The sequence below is a fragment of the Protopterus annectens genome, chromosome 6.part1 (genome assembly GCF_019279795.1).
Source record: "Protopterus annectens isolate FY-2018-M chromosome 6.part1, PAN1.0, whole genome shotgun sequence".
NCBI lineage: Eukaryota > Metazoa > Chordata > Ceratodontiformes > Protopteridae > Protopterus > Protopterus annectens.
Genome location: NC_056738.1, coordinates 425,427,054 through 425,448,017, shown reverse-complemented (window position 1 = coordinate 425,448,017; position 20,964 = coordinate 425,427,054). Strand labels below are relative to the sequence as shown.

General features: G+C 37.8%; 1 protein-coding gene across 1 annotated transcript in view; it reads left to right on the top strand.

Annotated features, from left to right (window-relative positions):
* Positions 1-16,109, top strand: part of LOC122805308 (latent-transforming growth factor beta-binding protein 1-like) — a 129,934-nt gene extending 113,825 nt beyond the window's left edge. The window contains exon 4 of the mRNA XM_044075396.1: positions 15,889-16,109. Coding sequence (XP_043931331.1) covers positions 15,889-16,109 — 221 coding nt within the window. The remainder of the gene's footprint in view (positions 1-15,888) is intronic.
* The last annotated feature ends 4,855 nt before the right edge of the window (positions 16,110-20,964 follow it).

The window sequence follows — 20,964 nt, the reverse complement described above, 5'->3', positions numbered from 1 at the left end:
TTATGTAATTAACTTACTAACCCCATCATGGGACAAAATCCTATGCCTGAATGTCATCTGAACTCCCATCATTTCATTGATGCACAATGCCTGCATCTGTACATTCTTACCAAGTATCACTTCTCTTACAGAATGTATATTTTCATACTGAATATTTATCTACAGTTGCTACAGACTACTCTATATACTACAGTTACTCTATATACTCATGCTTGATTTTCTTCCTACTTTGTTACTTGTACTGTCATCATGTCTTACATGCTCTGCTTGATATGTATGTTTTAATTGTTATTGTTAAATATTTTTTACTTATATTGTAATTCTCATTGTTACTATAGCTTTTCTTCCCGGACCTCCACTGAAAATGGGTTCTTCTTGGCCCAGTGGACTTCCTCGGTTATCAAACCGAAATAAATAAATAAATCCTTACATAATACATATATTACATTTTACTTGGACCAGTGTGTTATCTATGTATAGTGTTTACATAATGTGTAAAGAGTACTTACGTATTATTGCGACCAGATTTTCGCAATTGCAAAATTCGCATCCTGGAATCCAGACAACTTCAGGAAACACTATTAGGTGTTATTCAAAGTTGTTATTGCCAAAAATTAAGTTTGGATTACCTTCAGGATGACAAATATTTGAAAAAACCTCTAACCAGTTTTATGTGCACACACACACTTGAATTGTCATGGATGCTCTCTTTCTGAAGAACAGAAACGCTGGCATGGACTACTAAAAAGAAAGCTAGTTACATGTATGAATAACTAGCTATAACGAGATGTATGTAGCCTGGTATGTCAATGCAAGTTATGTGTACTGTTCATAAATTGATCAATGTATGTCTTCAAATACTGGTTAACAAGTGCTGGGCTGCATGTCTGAAACAATACAGTGAGTCGCAGCTCTGTCAGTATCAGTGAGTGCACCACTGCAAACTTCCAGCACTTACTGAGTTCCCCCAACTGCAACTTGGGCACATCAGATTTAATAGTTTATTACATTAAGAATTAAACACTACACTATCACTCTCTGACTGCATATCCTGTGTAAAATACAAGAGATTTAGTTTCCTTTAGGTCTTGCTCTGACTTCTTTACTGCACTGCTCACCTTTACAAAGTCTGTGTCGTGAAAAAAAAAATAAGCGAGATGCTGTCAGTAAAGTGGAAAAACAAACAACAACACTATGTTGTTAACATTTTTTGGATTACACTCCAGAAAACAAACTGAAGAGGTAAAGAAAACATGCTATATAACATTTTACCAACATTAATAAACAAATTTCATGATCAGGAAGAAACCGATACTGCCGTGAAAAATCTGGTTGCGATAATACCGAAGTACCTTGTAAAGTTTCTGACACTGTATGCTATATCTCTTGCTTTTTTTTTAATTTCTCCAAGTCTTTTGTGTTTCAAGTATCATGACAGGAATGGACCCATTCCCAAGTCAAATTATGATTAAAGTTCATGAAATTAGTATTGTTTCAGTCTTTGAAGTTAGCCAAACGTGCTCTTCACAGCACCCGCAGTGTGCCAAGAATTGACTCCTTTTGCAATTCATATGGAGTTCCATGTATCGGTAGGATATCTAAATGCAACTGTAAATTCTTTCTTCTGAGACTCATTCTCCTACTACCATTGCAACTGTCTTGGTATCCTTCTTCCACACATTGCCCTCATCTCTGCCTGCAAATCCTGGTATTGTATGACTTTGTGTCTCTCAGTACATAAGACACATAATCACTGTGTGTAGTAATTTCAATGATCAATGCTACTTTTGTCCTCTTTTCATGGACTACTATGCCTGGTTTTCTTGCATCTACTTTTTTGAACTATTGGTAGTGTGTGATCTCATGTGGCTCATGTTGCCATGCTTCTCTGCTACTTCAATATGGTAATGTTTGCACAATCCTCAAAGCAACAGTCTTGCCACTTTATTATGCCTTTCAGTATACAGGCACTCTGCCATTCATTAATGTATCATACCCAGCAACAAGATGTGAGATTGCTCCAGTTCTGTTTTCCAGAACCTGTATTTGTCTGTTTCTCCCACATGTTCAGTGGACTTTGTAAACCAATGTGTTTGTAGTCCACTATTTTGAGATGACAATATTAACCTTTTATCTTTGGATTAAAATTCACCTCTCCTTAACTATTCCTGTATCAGATCCTGATCAACATGAGGTTGTTTCAGGAGTTTTCTGTACTTGCATCTGTATTATCCCTTGTCCACATTTCTTGCTTTCTCATATAATTCGTCTCATTCTTTCTTTTTTTTTTTTTAGCACATTCAGTTGCTGCCTGATTTTATCTGCTGATTTCCATTCTCACTGGACACCGATATTCTTCTGCTAAACAAAGCAAGGAAGTCAGCTTAGACTTGTTCTCCTCATGTTTTAAAAATGTCACTATATTTGGATTTGGTGAAGTCATCAGATATGTTTGCAGTTCTACAATTGTAGATCCGTACATGTAATGGATTTCAATGAGGCCCATACCTCCTTCGGAATGAGGAATATATAATCTTGGTATACACTGATTTCATATATAATTTAATAAGCATGAAGCATTATACTTGTTTTCTAGTCCAACTGATCCAATACATTTTGGGACCAGTCAATCACCTCAAAACTGTAAATTAGAACAGGAGTTTATAGCTTGGACTTTGTTCCTAGATATCAGAGCTGTTTTCGGTATTAATTTTAGTCTTCTAAGATATTCCTTACTGAGTTTTGTTCTCATTTGCTTATGCTTTATTGACAATACTTCATCAGTTCCCAAATATTTATACACTCCTCCTTACTCACGTTCATTTATAATACAATCCTGTCCCAGACTGATATTTTCTTTTCCTGCCGCTTTCTTGCTTTGAATGTTGCTTTTGCACATTTATCAAGACCAAATGACATTTTCTATCATCTAAGAATGCTTTAACCATTTGCAGTTGTGCTTTCAGTTCATCTTATGGACTATACAGTTTTAAATCACCCACAAAAAGAAAATGAAAAGTCTTTACACTTGAATGTTTTCTGAGACCCATTCAGCATCTTTCTTATGTTCCACAGGGTCTTCATAGATATTTCTCCAAAATGTGTCTATTTCTTGTTGTTTTGAGATGTTTCTATTCCTTTTGCTGTGTTTCCCAATTCTCTATAAAGCTTGCTTGGGTCTTCAGGGAATTCCTTATTTTGTTCATAGGTTCATATATTCATAGATGTGTACTAGGCTAATGACCACAAGGGCCTTTTTAAGCCTAACCATGCATCCCAAATCTCTGACAAGTTCTGATACCCTTGATAAATCTAAACAGGGGCTTAGGAGGTGAAACATTTATAAACAGGGGCCCGGGAGATGAGTCATTTACAGGCTGCCTGTGTCTGTTAGAGACATAGGTGCCAAACCAGGGATGAATTTCCTGTTCCCCATCCAGTTGTCCAAGTTACACTTGAATTGGACTAGGGAGGAACTCTGCTTCACATGGATGGGGAGCCTGTTCCAGAGAAGGGGTAGTCTCTGGAAGACATATCTGTCTCTCCAGTAGGTCCTGTTTATATCACAGGCAAGGTTCAAGTCTTTAGAATTAGTAATTCTGGTGCTGTTTGTTTTGGAGATATGTGAGAGGTCCATCAGAGTGGGGTCTGACAATGCTGTGTATTCCAGGCATAGATCTCCCCTCAACAGTCTGTAGGAGACAGAATACAGAGATACAGCCTTCAAGCTCTCTGCATAGGACATATTACTTATTCCCTGTGTTCTTTTAATGAGTAACCTCTGTAGGTGTTCCATTTGTTGGATGTGCGTGGTTAGGTACATACCAGTTGGGGCATTGTACTCACTGATAGGTTTGATGAATGATGAATACAGTGGAACAATGACTTCTTTGGATGACTAGATGTCATACCTTTGTTTATAAGTTGCACAACACAGAATGATTTCCTCACTACTGTAAACACGTAATGATCAAAGGCTAGATTACTGTCCATGTGTGTCCTCAAGTCCATGACTACCAGATCAGTTCTTAGGGGTATGTTGCCAATATGATAGTTTCCAGGGTGGATGATGTCCTGAGGGATACTGTTATGCATTTCTTGGCATTTAGTTTTAGTCCATGGCTCTGGCGCCAGTTGCATTCTGTGTAAGCCCTTCCTGGAGAACATTTGTGTCAGTGGGTGTTTCAGTGACAATTCCTAATTGGCAATCATCTGCAGATTTAGTCAGCCAGAGGTCATTGATATTGGCCTTGACTACAGGGAAGGAAATGCCAAAAAGGAGCAATCTGGCCCCTTTCTAGAGGTGTACTACCTAATTCTAACTTCCTGAGTCTTGTCTGTGAGCCAGCTGGCTATCCACTAGGTGACATAATGGTTTGAACCTCACCTCTTAAGTTTGTCAACAGTGCCTGAGTGGATGATTGTGTTGAATTCCTTGGCCAGGTAAAGATAGGCAATGTGAACCATTTTACCCTCATCCACTGCTTTGGTGACCTTTACAAAGAAGTCCACCAGGTTTAGTAGGCATGATCTGCCCTTGAGGAAATCAAATCGGGTTGATTCCAGTGTCTGGAGGTTTCCTATCATTACTGATCATTTCCATGATAATTCTTTCCATGGTTTTGCATATGAGACTATTGAAACTTATGGGTCTATAGTTTCCAGGGTCTGTAGGTGGCCCACCTTTGTGATGTTCTTCATTCCTGAGGCACAAAGCCTGTTTGGCGGTTGCAGTTAAATAGCAACTCCAGTGGGTCTGGTACATCATGTTTTATGCTATTTAGAAAACGTCCCAGGATACTGTCTGGGCCCACTGATTCAGTGTTCCTGGTCTTAAAGTGAGCATTAAGGACCTGTTCTCTAGTGATAGCAGGGGGAGTTATATTTATGATAGTTCCTGAGGGGAGGTTGAGAGGGAGAGAGTGGTAAACATGGAAATGAATTTATCAGCCAGGAGGTTTTCTATATCTTTGGGCTCAATATAGGTGTCTCTATTTACAATGAACTCTGCAAACAATTGTGTATTGTCTTTAAGGTTGCAGACATAGCTAAAGAATGCCTTATGATTGTCCTTGCCCTGGGAGGCCACATTTACCTCAAGTTTGGCTTTGGTAGACTTTATTTGTGCTCTGAGTTATTTGTTTAGTTTGATGAGAGAGCTTTTATCCTGCTGGGTGCTGCACCTCCTACTTTTTGTCATGATTTTCTTCCTTCTGTTATACAGCCTACTGATGGGGTTCCACCAGGTTGCCTTGTTTTTTGAGTTAGTTCTGTACTTCTTCCTGGTGGGTACAGCTGCCTCTATGCAGCTATTAACATGTACAGGGTTTCTGTAAACATTTATTTATAGGCAGCAGTGTTCTTAGGGTTTTGGGGGGCTTGAGATTTTGCTAGGTTATCACTTAATAGTAGGAAGTTAGCCTTAGAGAAATTCCTGAATATTCCAGGGTTAGCTGGGGTTCCAGGTTTTATTTTTACTTCAAAGGAGACCATTTTGTGGTCTGACCTTACCAGAGAGGACATTACACTAGGGGGTGTGCAGCTTCCCTTGTTGGTGTATTTGGTCCAGGGAGTTTGTGTTTACAAAATCCAGGAATCACTGTGCCTGTACATTTGGTATTGTATATGATTCCCAGTTAACAGTGGGATAATTAAAGTCACTCATAAATATGGTATTGGGTTGGATGGTGAGTGTTTTCAATAAGTTTAAATACATTGTATGGGTTTCCTGGGTCATATTGGGGGACCTACAGCCTGTAGTTTGACTCTTCCTTTATATTTATCGGTATATCTTTGAAGTTTTTCTTCCTGTTCTGATAGCTTTAGTTTATTATTTAGAAGTATGATAGATCCCGATCTGTTCTGATACTGCACATTGCTTTTATCATGACTATGCTTCTAAGTATTTTTGTTCATCTGCTCCCTCTTCTATACTCTTCTAACAGTGACACTTCTTTTGTTAATGGCATTGATTTCATCCCTTTCTTTCCCTTATTGCTCTGAGTTCTAGTTGTAAAACTTTATCTATTATTAATTTAGCTGCACAGTAGTATATTCTGTTTGCTGCCTGTTAACAGGTTCAATTACTGTGTTCATGTTTTATAAACTTCTAATATTTTGGGTATTCATAGGATCATAGCAGGTTACTAGGCTAATGGCCCTGGGTCCCTTACAAGCCTAGCCAAGAGTTTATCCCCAAAAAAGAAACATTAGTTACCATCTGTCACCCCTTTCATTGAGGGACACAGGGGGTTGAGGGACACAGGTGGAACCCCTGGGACAAATTTGTGGTTTCCCATCTACTCATCAAGGTTGCGCTTGAAGAGGGTCAGTGAGGTACTCTGTTTGACATGTATGAGAAGTCTGTTCCAGAGACTGGGCAGCCTCTGGGAGACAAACCTGTCTCTCCAACATAGTTTGTTGATGTTGCATATTAGATTTAGGCCTTTCAAGTGGGTAATGTGTGAGGAGTTAGACTTATGGATATGGAGCATCTCTAGTAGGGCAGGGTCCAATATTGCCTTGTAGGTGAGACACAGATCACCTCTGAGCAATCTATACAATATTGAGTAGAGTGATAGTGACTTGAGCCTGTCCACATGTCCAGATGTTAGAGACCATGGATTCTCTTTATGAGGTATTTCTGTGGCTGTTCCAGTTGGTGCAGTTGTGTGGAGAGGTACATATACCAAACCGAGCATTATACTAATGAGAGAGGAGTACAGAGAGGTAATAAGCTTCTTTTTTCCTGGATGTAATCCCTTTACTTATGAGATGAACCAAGTAAAAGGCTTTTCTGACCACTGCTGGTGGAATGTGAGATTGTTGTCAACATGTGTACCCAGATCTCTCACCACAGGTTGTATGCTTTGGGGGTTGCCGTTGATGTGGTAATCAGTAAGGGTCATGTATTTGCCGAATGGTATGATGATATGTTTTTTGTGTTTAACTTAAGTTCATGATTTTTTCACCAGTCATTTGTTGCTGTGAGACCCTCTTACAGTACGTTAACATCATTTGGGGAGTCAATGACAGCACCCAACTTACAGTCATCTGCAAACTTGGTCAGCCACAGGCCCTTTGTCTTTGATGGACCTCTGAGAAGTAGATGCCAAACAGTAGGGGTCTCAGGACAGATCCCTGAGGAACACCACTAGTGACAGGTCTGCTATCAGAGGGGGAGGTGCCTATTTTGACCTTGTGGGTCCTATCAGTGAACCAGTTGGCCATCCACCTGATGAGATGGGGATTTATGCTAAGTCGTGTTAGCTTTTTGATGATGCCCGAGTGGGGGTTGTGTCAAAGGCCTTGGCCAAGTCAAGGTAAGCTGTATATACTGACTCTCCCTCATCCAGGACCTTGCTGACAGTCTCAAAGAAGTCAACCAGGTTTAACAGGCAAGATCTGCCCTTGATGAATCCGAATTGGGTGGGGTCAAGTGCTTGGAGATTGCCTATGTCTTTGTTTATGAGATCCATAATAATACACTCCATGGCTTTGCAGATCAGACTTGTCAAGCTAATGGGATAATAGTTTCTCAGATCTGTAGTGGCATCACCTTTGTGCAAGGGGATGATAATGGCAGTTCTCCACTCTGCTGGAATAAAGCCTGTACTTAGGCTGTGGTTGAATAGGGTGCTCAACAGTGAAGCTAGTTCTTGCTGGATATGGTGCAGAAAGGAAGTCTTACTGACTTTCTGTAATCTAGTTATTTCATCAATCTTAATACGTCTATCCATCTCTTTTAAATCAAGCAACTCTTTCCTTAGATCATTTTCTTCTAAAATGAAAGCACAATCTTTTTTCCCTATTTCATGCGGGCAGTCTACAAAAAAGTTCCAGAACATCTTCTTGTGACATATTCTCTTTAGCTGCATCCTGCATCATCCATTGCTCTTTTATATAGAAACTCACTGGCCTATCACTCCACAACATTGACTACATCAGAGTTGCCACTGTTTTCCATTGCTTCCCTTGCTGTGCAAATCCAACTGAACTTTTCTACTGGTTTCTTAAGAATGTTCAAGTGGCAATTGATCAGATCCACCTGTTTCTCTTTAATCTGGGTACACATTGTTCCATCATGTTGAGACATTACTAAAGTTGAATTTTTTATACTAATTCTTTCACTTTGCAAGTAATCAATAACTTCAGTTTCTATTTGTTTAACTTTTCCTTTGCTAATCCTTTTTTTCTGTTTTCCCCCTTTGTTTTCTTATATTTTTGTATTGTGAAAATTTTTATCTGGATTATTTTTCCTGTATTTCTCTTCAAATATCTTTGATGCTGCTTTTTTGTATTGATTAGTTTTGCTTTCTCCTTTGCATAAGTATTACATCATATTAAATCTCTTTTCCTTTCCTGTGTCCATATTTCTTGTTCAGATGTTTACCATGCCCCCTGTTTCTCCTCACTTTGTGGACTCATTGTCCCATCATGCTGTGACATAACCTGTGTTAGACTTTTTACATTAAATCCTTCACTTTGTACGTATTCCATAACTTCAGCTTCTATTTAACTTCTGCTTTACTGATCTTCTGTTCTACATTCCTCTTTGTGATCTCATTTTTTGTGTTGTGAAATTTTCCATATTTGGATGCCTCTGATTTCTTTGTAGCTGCTTTTTGTGTTGATTTCTTTGGCTTTCTCCTTTCCATAAATATTGCACCACATCAGATCTTTTTTTTTTCTTTTCCATGTCCATTTTTCTTTTTTATACCTTTCAAAATTCTCTACTTTTTCTTTATATTTTCACACTTCCTCTGTTGCTTCTTCTTCCAAATGGTCCAAACTTTTTTGGTCTATATCATGTTTTTCATTGATATGTTGTATTAATGAACACAAAATTGCATTTGAAGCTTTTGACAGTTTTTTCTTGTGCAAGTTTTTTTTTTCTTTCCTCTAATTTCTCTCTTAATCTTTTTGAATATCATGTTTGGAAATTTTAGACTACTTGCATAATATTAACAATGCATAATTAATTCCTTACTTTCAATAGTCCACTCTATCATCTTTATGGTTCTTTTTTGTCCTGTCAGTTTTTGTGTTTTTTCTGGACTAATATTTCCTTGAACAATAGAGGGGCCATCCTCCCCCTGAGCCTGGTCTAACACTGTTGTGTGAATGTTTTCATACCTTGAGGATTTTATACTGACATTTTTTCTAGCCCTGGCACCAATGTGCATACCAGGATTGGGCACTTTTTTATCTTGGACCTGTGCATCCAGCTGTCTTTTTATTTTTAACCTACCTCTGTCCATGATATATGGTATATACAATACAGTCTATATATCAGTGTCACTTTAGTGAGATTTTGTGAAAACAGGGTCCCCCACATGAAGGTATGCACCAACACTTGATGATGAATTCAGTTTCAGAAATACCAATCTTCTTTTCCTGCTGTTTTAATCATCAGTCCATTTGTACTCCCAATCACCTGTCCATTCAGACCCCTCTTGCATGGAATGTCCCATGTCATGTCACATCATTTCTGACCTGGTTATGAAATATTAAAAATAAATTAACAATATTAAAAATTGGGTTTGGTCACTTATTGAGTGATGTGATAACTAATAAGCATGGAATCAGAATTGTCTTTGCAGATCTCCATGTTTTTGTTTTGTTTTTTTGAGGGGTGCCATTTTTATCCCTCTTTTCATCTTCATAGTACGACTATAGTTTAACCCAGTGAAATAAGTCAGTTGTTACTCATATCCTAAGGTGTTATTTTCATTAATCATGTCAGAAAACCAAGAGTATGGGTTTAGAAGGCATAGTAGCTTGTTTAGACTCTTTCAGTGAGGTGCCCACACAAGTAGGATCCATGGGCAGTTTAATAAAATTAGACCGACTTTATTGATGGCAAAGTACTGAAGGACATTGCAGCCATAAAAAATGAGAATGCATTGTACAATTAAACTCTTACATAATGTGACATAAAATCTATCTTGTTGGAGTATGTTGTATGTACACAAGCCTATTGGTCTGAAGATCAAGCCAACCATCTAGGTAAAGTATTCAGATAGGGAGTTGCAGCACATCTGGAACAAGATTGATGAACATGAAAACCACCAACAAAGTAAAACACTTTATTTAATACATCCACAAAAGGGAGCATAACATGGTAACTAGTGTACATATCTGGAGGAGTTCCTGCCCAACCCTTTAAGCATTGTCCATCTCATCACATCACAGTTGAGGCTGGACATAAGTCTTTCACATCCCATGGGCCTAGAAGGCTCTCCATCAAGACATAGTGGATTTAGACAGTTAAACTGGATGATCAACAAATATGTACTCCAGTTTACTAAAGAATTATTCCTTTCTTAACTCATTAATGCCTACAGGCAGTCAGTTAAGTATGTGTCACATTCTAGACTGCTGGCAGGCTAATAAAATTCCTGGAGTAACAAAAATATAAGTAAAAAATATATATTTTTTTTATAAAGAATTATTTTTTATTTACTTACTCTAAAAAGTAAAAAATAAGGAAGAAGATGAAAACTTTGCCAAAAAAAAGAAACGCAGACAACCTGATTTCAGAAATGCATTCAAGGTTGGTTTTGTTGATTACTGATACTACTTCTGCTACCCTATCACCAGAATCAGCAAAACCAACCTCAAATGCTTTTCTGAAATCAGCTTGTCTGTGTTACTTTTGCAAAGTGTTCACTGTTCTTTATATTTTACGTTTTAGAGTGACTGAATAGAAAGCATTCTTTATTAAAATATCTTTTTTTACTTATATTTTTATTTTTTACTTTTTAGTTTTTAAGTAAAATACAACAGTAATTCTATATAAAAGTAAAATTATGATTTTTGGGACTCTGTGTGTATGTGTGTGTGTAGGAAATGCTGTAGGGATATTTTGATGTTAGGCTCATAACAATCACTAGTAGAAGCAATCAATCATAAACTATATTAAGAAGTAGAGTACACAATTTTAAGCAATATAAATTGAGGATATGTTCATTGTACCGATATTATAATACTTCAAACAGCATTGTAAAATATGACATACAAAGGAAAGCACTTTACAGATTTTTTTCTTCAACACATACTGTAATGCTTTCCAAAACATATCTATGTATTTTATTTACCTAAGGACTTAAAATAGGTTAGTATAGAAAAACATATGTTGTGTCCTGTGTTTTGATATATATAATAGTTCTACAGCCAATTGCCAAATGTGATGTATACTTCTGAATACTAAATTTCTGCCTAGAGTCTCCCTCCCATGGGCTCCAGTATCCTAGACCTGGTCATTACCAACATGGGAGATGATGCTTCTCACCAGTAGTCACCCCCTCATTGGTCAGGTCTGACCATAAGCAAATCTCCCTTGACATCCACATCCCACCCCCACTCCCCAGTAAGGAAACCTCCTTAAAAAAACTTCTCCAAAGCCAACTTCATGCTACTGAAGTCAGAAGTGACAAACTTCATGACACCCACGCAGACGGGATCAGGAAGTTCGATTGCAGAATCCTACACAAAGGCACTGTATGAACACATCCACTTGTGCATGAATCATGCCATCCCAAATAGAACCAAGATGCTCTTCTCCAGAAAAAGGAAGCCAATCTGGTGGTCCCTTGATATAAACAAACTATACAACAGAAGGAAGAAACTGTTGCAGAAAAGAGGAAAATCCCAAGATGCAAAAAACTCCCTCAACAGCCTCAGTAAGAAGCTGAGATCCCTCATAAAATCCTCAAAAGCTAGTTATGAAAATAAAATTGCCAAAGATTCCAAAGACAACCACAAGGCAATCTATAGTTATGTCAAGAATCTAAATGGCAACGCTCAGATCTGCTCTGAGCTACAACAGAATGGCATTAAATATACTGATCCCAAGGATATTGCCAATATCCTGGCAGATCGATTTAGTGCCAACTTCACCCCTCCCCTCTCACCGCCCTAAAAGACCCATCTCAATATCAAAAGATTGCCAAATTCCAGTAATCACGGCCACACAGATAGAAACCGCACTCTCCAAAGCTAAGAATACAGCATCCATGGAACCAGATGACATCCCAGGCTGTGTACTACATGAACTACAAAATGAACTGACACCTCACCTAAGTGTCATGTTTAATCATAGCCTCACCTCAGGCTTTGTGCCCATTGAGTGGTGCACAACTACAGTTATCCTGCTCCACAAGGGAGGATCCACCTTAGATCCCAGAAACTACCATCCCATCAGTCTGACAAGCCCGATCTGCAAGGGCATGGAACGTATTATCATGGAACTTATAAACAAAGACATTGGCAACCTTCAAGCACTGGACCCCACCCAGTTTGGGTTTGTGAAGGGCCGATCTTGTCTCCTGAATCTGATTGACTTCTTCGAATCAGTCTCCAGAGCTGTGGACGAGGGTAAGGCAGTCCACACAGCCTATCTGGACCTTGCCAAGGCCTTCAACACCATCCCCCACTCTGGAATCATAGATAAACTTACTAAGCTGGGCATAAATCCCTACATCACTCGATGGGTTGCCAATTGGCTTACTAACAGAACCCACACTGTAAAAGTAGCCGACTCCAAATCCAGCTCCAGACAAGTGACAAGTGGAGTACCTCCGGGTTCAGTCCTGGGACCACTCTTGTTTGGCATCTACTTCTCTGAAGTACAGGGCAACACTAAGGGACTCTGGCTAACAAAGTTCGCAGATGACTGCAAACTGGGAGCCATTACTGAATCCCCAAATTATGTGGATATTCTAGAAAAGGGCCTTACAGAAACAGATGCCTGGTGCCAGAGCCATGGGCTCAAGCTTAATGCCAAGAAATGTATAGTTATCCCCTTTGGAAAAAAACATGTACCCATGAATTACCACATAGGTGGCAGGACACTAAACATCGAAAGTGTGAAAAGAGACTTAGGGACACAGGTGGACAGTGGTCTCACTTTCGATAACCACATCGCCACAGCAGTCGGGAAATCCTTCTATGTGGCACACCTCATCACTAAGGTCTTTTCATCCAGAAAAAAGGAGGTCATTGCCCCACTGTACTCATCCCTCATTAGGCCCATTATAGAGTATAATGCCCCATTTGGTATGTACCTCACAAGACATCTGCAACAGCTGGAAAGGCCACAGAAATACCTCACTAAAAGAATCACAGGCCTAAAGCAGATGCCATATGCTGACCGTCTAAAAAAAACTCCAGCTATACTCTGTGGCATATCGTCTACACAGAGGCGATCTCTGCTTAACATATAAGGTCATGTCAAACCCTGAACTGTTGGACATGCTCCACTTAAAGAAATCCCAATCCCTCAGAGCCACATGCTCCAGGGATCTAAACCTTGTCATCACAATGAACAAAACATGCTGGAGGGATAGGTTCCTGACCCAGAGACTCCCCATACTCTGGAATAGACTGCCCATACATGTCAAGCAGAGCGCCTCATTGGCCCTCTTCAAAAGGAACCGTGATGATTGGAATGGAGATAGGAAATTCACCCCGGGGATCATGTCAGTCACCCTGCTAGACAGGGTTCCAGAGAAGTAAATATTGTAGGAAGAAATATCCAGGGAATTGTTATGGCTAGGCTTGCATAGGCCCTAGGGCCGATAGCCTAGTACCAACCTATGAACCTATTATGCTATTTCTTTCTTCAGTCATATTATAGGTTCATAGGTAGGTACTAGGCTATCTACCCGAAGGCATTTATAAGCCTAGTCAGAATGTGTTGGCTTTCGCCGCCCCCTTAGATTAGTTCCCTGTGCCTCTGTCCAGCAGAGCCACTGAAGTGATCCCAAGGTAAATTTTCTGTTTCCCATCCACTCGTCAAGATTTCTTTTGAGGAGTGTTAGCGAGGAGCTCTGCCTAATGTAGATTGGGATCTTGTTCCAAAGCATGGGAAGTCTCTGGGACAGGAATCTATCCCTTCAGCTTGTTCTATTTATTGTTGTGGTGAGGTTTAGATCCCTAGAGCATGTGGCATGAAGGGGATAAGGTTTTCTTTAGATGGAGCATGTCCATCAATTCTGGGTTGGACATGGCTTTGTATGTCAGGCAGAGATCACCTCTGAGTAGGCGGTATGCAACCAAGTACAGCTGTAGTTTCTTCAGTCAAGCTGCATAGGGCATCTGTTTGAGGCCAGTGATCCTCTTGATAAGGTACTTCTGTGGTCTTTCCAGTTGTTGCAAGTGTCTTGTAAGGTACATCCCAAATGGGGCGTTGTACTCTATGATGGGTCTGATGAGTGATGTATGAGTGATAAGTAGAGGGGCACAATTTTGGTATCAACCAAAAAAACTTATGACTGCTACTGTTCTTGTGAAATTAACCAGATAACTTATTATTTTATATTTTTTGTGCCAAAATACTGGAGGTTTTGAAATTACAAACACATTTAACAAATTAACCATATCTTCTTAGCATTCATAAGGCATAATGAGTAGGCAAATAAATAAGTAAGCTTTATGGCTCAAGTAGTACTTAAATGGTGTAAAGTCTGTGTTTCCGTGTAGGCATGAGTTTTCAGTATTATGCCCTGACTTTTAAATGTAGCAATCTTAAAAATTTCCTCTAATAAGTTTTGCTGGTAAAAGCTTTCAAATACTGTTCAAAAGGTAACTTCACACAGTAAAAATGTATCATCAGTCATTTAGGCAAAGTGCTCCAAGTCCCAGGTATATTTCATTAGGTGACATGACCAAAATGATGTCTTGAAAAATACTGGCCAAAAGTGCTGAGAGTGGTTACTTTATGAATATTTGTCATAACAGTAATTTTGTTTTCCTAAATCTGGCAACATTCATTGCATTTTATGGTGCAGTGCTGAAAGAAATCATTTCACCTATAATCAGCTGAGACGCGGTCATCAGTTGCATTTGATTAGGAGCACATCCACACTCTATCTGTACATCTTCTAAACACTGATTGTGTAGGTGGCGAGCCCCACCTCACCTAAATATTTACTAACTCCTTTGTCATACAACAGGGTGGAAACTGTAATAAAGTGCAAAGTGAACTCACAGAAACAGCAGTGCTATACTGCATACATTACAATATAAAAAGCTTTCATGTATAACTGAAACAATGTGATCAGGATGTTCGATGCTGACCAAAGTGCCCTCAAAGAATGGTAGGGAAGACCTATTGATGGCTGGAGAAACATGGAAATCTTATAATTCTTGGGCAGTAAATCTGAGAGGAAAGGAGCTATATTTGCATTTGAAAACCTTCCTTTATATGATAATACTGCAAAACTGGCCATTAGTTGTGTTTTGGTTGCTGTGCCCCCCCCCCCCCCAAGAAGTGTACAGTAATTTTCTAAAAAAATAAATACATAGTCTGTCTGCTTCCTAATATTGTACCTAGGTAAGACAGACTGCAGCCTGCCTTCACCTACTTTTTTGCAGAATGAGACGCATGGCATTTGGAATTTGGAATTCCCCACCTTTTGTTATATCTGTTTGCCTTTTGTGAAAAAGATTGTAGTTTGTCATGAATACTGCATATGTCTTCATAACTCCATTATAAGGAATGCAGGGTGTAGCAGAAAAGATAACAAGGAATGAAACTATCAGTATCAATGTTAAATTTTGGATCACGTTAATTTATTTGTTAATGCAGTCAGCATGCATGCACATGTTATGACCTGTGCATGAAGTATTTTTATGGACACCGAATAAGCAGTGCAACCAGTCAGTTAAATATTGTCATTTTGAAAATCAGTCATAAATCTCTTAGTATGTGGTGCAGCTTCATGCATTAGTGATCTTTATTATATAATTTGTTGTCACACTTCGGTATTTCTGACATATTATTTGTGCATAACTAGCATGTACCAATCTAATACAGTTCTGCTACAAAGCAAACATCATGAGTGCAGACTAGTTTTACTAATACTTAGTGTTTTTCACTTGCAGATGCTGATGAGTGCAAACTGTTTCATCCTACACTCTGTAAAGGTGGAATTTGTGTGAACCATCTTTCTGGCTATAGCTGTTACTGCCCTACTGGTTCCTACTACAACAGCCTGCTTTTAGAATGTAAAGGTAATGAGACTGCCAGTATCACCATAATCATAGCATGCACTGTAAATCTTCTTAAAGAGACTCGTCTGACAAACAACGTGGTCACTGTCTAAAACAAGGGCATCAAGCCCTTATCAAGTATTGATATTCCTGTACTTGTATTGCTTATGTTAACTTGTTCTATAAAGATCTCAGTGTGATATGTTCTCAGGCTATGCATTTTGCTTGAAGCACCTGAAGAATGTATAGCATTAGCATAATATTTCTAAGGGCTGCCGTGCTGTTTGATACAATGATGTGCCCTACCAAAGAGGTGACTCAAAGATAGGAAAATGGTTTACATGTCATTAGCTACACTTTCAGATAACTGTAGAAAAAAATAATTGGATGAATGAGAGAAAGATAACATGTTTTACTCAGTTACCCACTTCCTCACAGTCTAAAGCCTGAAGTCACTGCATTTGAGCCAATAATTGCAGAAGCTCTGCCATAAGGACCAACTCCCAAACATTTTCACTGAGAATTTTGTCTTTGTACAATACAATCCACTATACCAGCAACAAGGAGGCAACAGAAACACATCAAACAGCAAACACCTCCTATGTAGTCACACAGAATCAGGTCAAAAACATCACATTCCAAAGAGCAGAACTTGAAGCAAAAACGTTTAGGCAAATGAGTTTATTGGCTATTCCATTGATAGAATAAAAGACTGTTAAGTGCTTTTGTCACTCCTTTTATACTAGATCAATCACCTAATTAATTCATCCAATTCAACATTTAAAGTGACCAATACATTTATAGCTAACTCTTCACAATAATTTACATAAAAAACTACCCAAACCTTTGAGTAAAAACCAACAAAAAATGCACAGGAAATTTCTATATTGTTAAACTGGGTCTATATTACAGTCGAAGTATGACAACTTCGAACGTTATATGGTCGAGACCATATGTTCGAAGTTGTCATACTTCAAATTCAAAAAATACATAAATAAATAAAAAACAGGAACAACTTCCTGACAGTTTTAAGTGCCCCCCCACATCCCCCGCTCTTTAAATATACCAACTCCGAAGCCATGCTACAGTGCAATAAAGGGAAAATTCCCTTTACCGCATTGTAGTGCGGTCTTGGAGTTGATATATTTAAAGAGCTGGGGGGTTGGGGTGCAGCCCCCCATGTGGGAGGTGCAGGGGGGCTTGTCCCCCTACTTACAACCCTTTATTTTCTTTTTTGTTGTTTTATTTTTTTTTTACGTCTTCAAAATTCTGTAAGTTCAAACATATAGATTTGAACATATGGTGTTCAAACTTACATTATTTCGACTACATGATATAGTCCCTTAAACTCAATAATAAAATTTTGTAATAAAATTTGTGTTTTTATAAAATGTTTGTGCTTAAATAAAAAGTTTGTGCTTAAATGTTTATGCTAATATGGAAAGACCCCAATGTTGAAGTACATACTGTACTATAAATAGCATGATATAGGTTCATAGGTTCATAGATTAGTACTAGGCTTACTACCCTTCTGGGCCATTTCAAGCCTAGCCAATTACTCCATGGGAGAATCAAACCTTGCACCTTGTGTCTGTAAAGTAAACACCTTAACCATTATGCCATCCTCCCATTATATATATATAATTACATAAAACGTAGTACATATTGTGAATCAACTGAAAAAAGCCAAAGTAGATAAGCTGCAAAATCCAACAGGAAGAAGATAGTACTAATCTATGAACCTATGTCCTCTTTTTGAGTATTGGTAGTAGGGGCATTAACTGCATTCAACTTAATTTGTCATTGTAATTCAGTCAACTATAAATTCAGTTCCTACCATCCACCTCTAGGGTGTTTAGGGACTACCTCCAATATACCAAATTTAAATCTAGGAAAATTTGTGCATTCAGTACTGTGTAGGGCATTACTAGTGTTCGCTCTCTGCATGGCATACACATGTTCATATATTCTTTATTTAAATTGTCTTTCTGTCTTACCAACATAATACTGCCCACATCCTACACATATTCCAATGTACACAATGCCTCTCGTATTACAATTACCCTTTTGTAAACTTATTTCAAAGAGTATCCCTTCTAGAACCAAAATACTATCCTTTAATATATACTCACATTGATTACAAGCGCCACAAATCCTTGATAGGTACAATGTCTCTAATTATGTTTTGTTCGAACAATGATTTACAATTCCTACCTGTCTTGTATATAAAATTAGGCTCCCCATCAACATATTTCATAATTAAAAGTTCCCCTTGAAAATAGTCCAATTTTTCACCATTATTTCTTTGACTTCCTTACTATTTGACACATAGGGGATCACCAACCCCATTTTTGTATACTGCAATTCTTTGTCAGGATTATTCTCTATTCTTACTAACTCCCTACTACCTAAAAGTGGCTTGAATTTTGTTCCTCAACCACTTTTTAACTCTCTACTAATGTCAGCTATTAATTTTCTAGGATATCCTCTTTCTATGAACATTGAACTCATTTTAGCTATTTCTGTTTCAAATAGTTCCAACTCAGAGCACACTAATTGTCCCTTATAGATATTTTGCTTTGTATACCCAGGGTGACAGCACTAAAAACCTAAATAATTGTTTAAAAAGGTCTCCTTTCTATACATTGTTGTTGTAAATTTCTTCATAACGTTGTGTTGTCCTTACTAAGGGTAATATCCAAATAGCTGATAACCTCATCATTAAAATTGCCCGTAAACGTAAGAAAAGATGGAATATTAATATATTCTAAAAAAGATTCATTATTGTCATCCTTATTCCTCCAAATTATATGACTGTCATCCAGTAAACGAAAATAACTTATCCATTTGTCAGAAAAATTACTGTTAAATATCTATCTGGCCTCCCATCCATATAAAACCAAGTTCATGAATATGGGTGCATAACTTGCACCCATAGCCACTCCCTTTAGCTGTTTAAAATAAACTCCCTCAAAGGTAAAGTAGTTGTTAGCCAAAATCACTTCCATAGCCAGAATAATAAATTTAATCAGAGTTTCATCTAACCTAGTAAGGCTCCGAATTGCTTCTTTGAACAAATGTAAACCTTCCTAATGGGGGATAGATGTAAATAAATCAATAATGTCAATTGTCACAAAACCTACTTGTTTCACTGTACCACCCATTTTCTATTTTAGAAAATAGGTCCCAAGAATCCTTAAGCATATAATCAATCAGCGCTATGGCATTTTTAACTATCCTGTCTATAAACACCCTCAGTGAATATGTGGGACCATTTTGTGCTGATATTATTACTCTAAAAAGGGGTTTACTGTACTTTTATGAACCTTAGGTATGGCAAAAAGCCACCGGAATGAGTATGTGTTCACTCTTTAGAAACTCAAATAAAAAGTCCTCCAACAGTAGTTGAATTTTCCTGTGAGCTATGTATATTTTACTCTTGAAGACCTCATGATATTTATCAGTCATAAAAAATCTAAAGTAAACAATTTATGTAATCTATTTTGTTAAGGCTTCATCACTCTTATTTCAACATTATTATGAAACATTTTAATAAGTTCACTTTCATCTTTGGTTATATTATAATATTTCTTTAACTTCTTACTGGCTTTACCATACATTAAAAAATACAAATCTATTGAACATGTCCCTTCAAAAGCTGATATTGTCAGGCGCATAGGGGGTTAAAACAACTTTTCTTCTTTACGTTAATCCCTGAATTCTAAATTTTTTCGTCTTTTAAAAAATGCTCTCAAATTTAACCTCCTAGTGAACAATTTTAATTCAGTCATGACATCTACTAAACTAGCCATATAATAGGGTACAAACTTAAACACTTTATTTAACAAAGTAAAAACATTCCTGTCCACCTTTAAACCAGTCTAATTAAAGATGTTAAAGTTTCCATACTTCAACACACTTTCCTCCTCTCCTCATTTACATAATTCACGTCAAGGTTGAATTCATTATTAATTCACAAACCTTGATCCTCCCCCCCCCCCACCAGGGACCGGAGTTGAAAAAAATTATTTTGTCAATTTTTATTTTCTAACCGTTCCGACCTTCTTAAAGGTGGATATTCCCTCTCATATTTATCTATCTCCTCATCAGACCTAAAATTGTTTCTCCCTTCATATTCCTACTCTTGTTCAGAATACGGCCTACTGTAATCAATTTTCACACCGTTTTGTTCAAAATGTGAATTCGGTAATGTGTATGCTGTCTTTTTATTGTATTCACTTTCATCCCTAGCCATTTTTTTCTTTCTCCTGTCTATATTAACCTTTACATAATTTTCAACTTTTTTTGACCAAATTATCATATTTGGCAACATTAAGATCAAACATTAGAGCGTTCATAATTTCATCACTAAGCACATTTAATTCAGCTAGTAATGTATTAATTTTCACATTATTGTTCCTTATAATAAAGGACATTAATTCATATTCAAATCTATCAAACATGGTAATTAAGTTTCCACACTTCCTGCCTTCAAACCAGTTGGAAATTTATAAAGCCTCAATCCCCTAGGAACCCATTTATTTTTGAGGCTTTCAGTTAAATACAAATTGTCACATTGCAACCCTTTCATTTTAAACAGTTTGCTCTCAAAATCTTTCATTTTGTTGTCAATAGTTTTAGCCACTTGCCTGTTGATGCTCATACTTTTATGGCTAGAAAAATAAATGGCCATTTTAACCCACTGTTTGAAATTAAAACCATCTTTGTTGCAAAGTCCCAATTCTGCTTGGCGTCCTCTGGAAGCAGTGTTCACCTCTGGCCTTTCCCTTCATTCAAATGATGACACAGAGAAGTCTCTCTGATTAGTTAATACTTCCGACAATACATTGCGCTGTTTACCAACCCCAGTACCTCCTGGGTCTAAATTGAATTTAGACTTGACTGAATTGCAATGGCAAATTAGGTTGAACGCAGTTAATGCCCCTGGTATTAACAACAATATTTCCC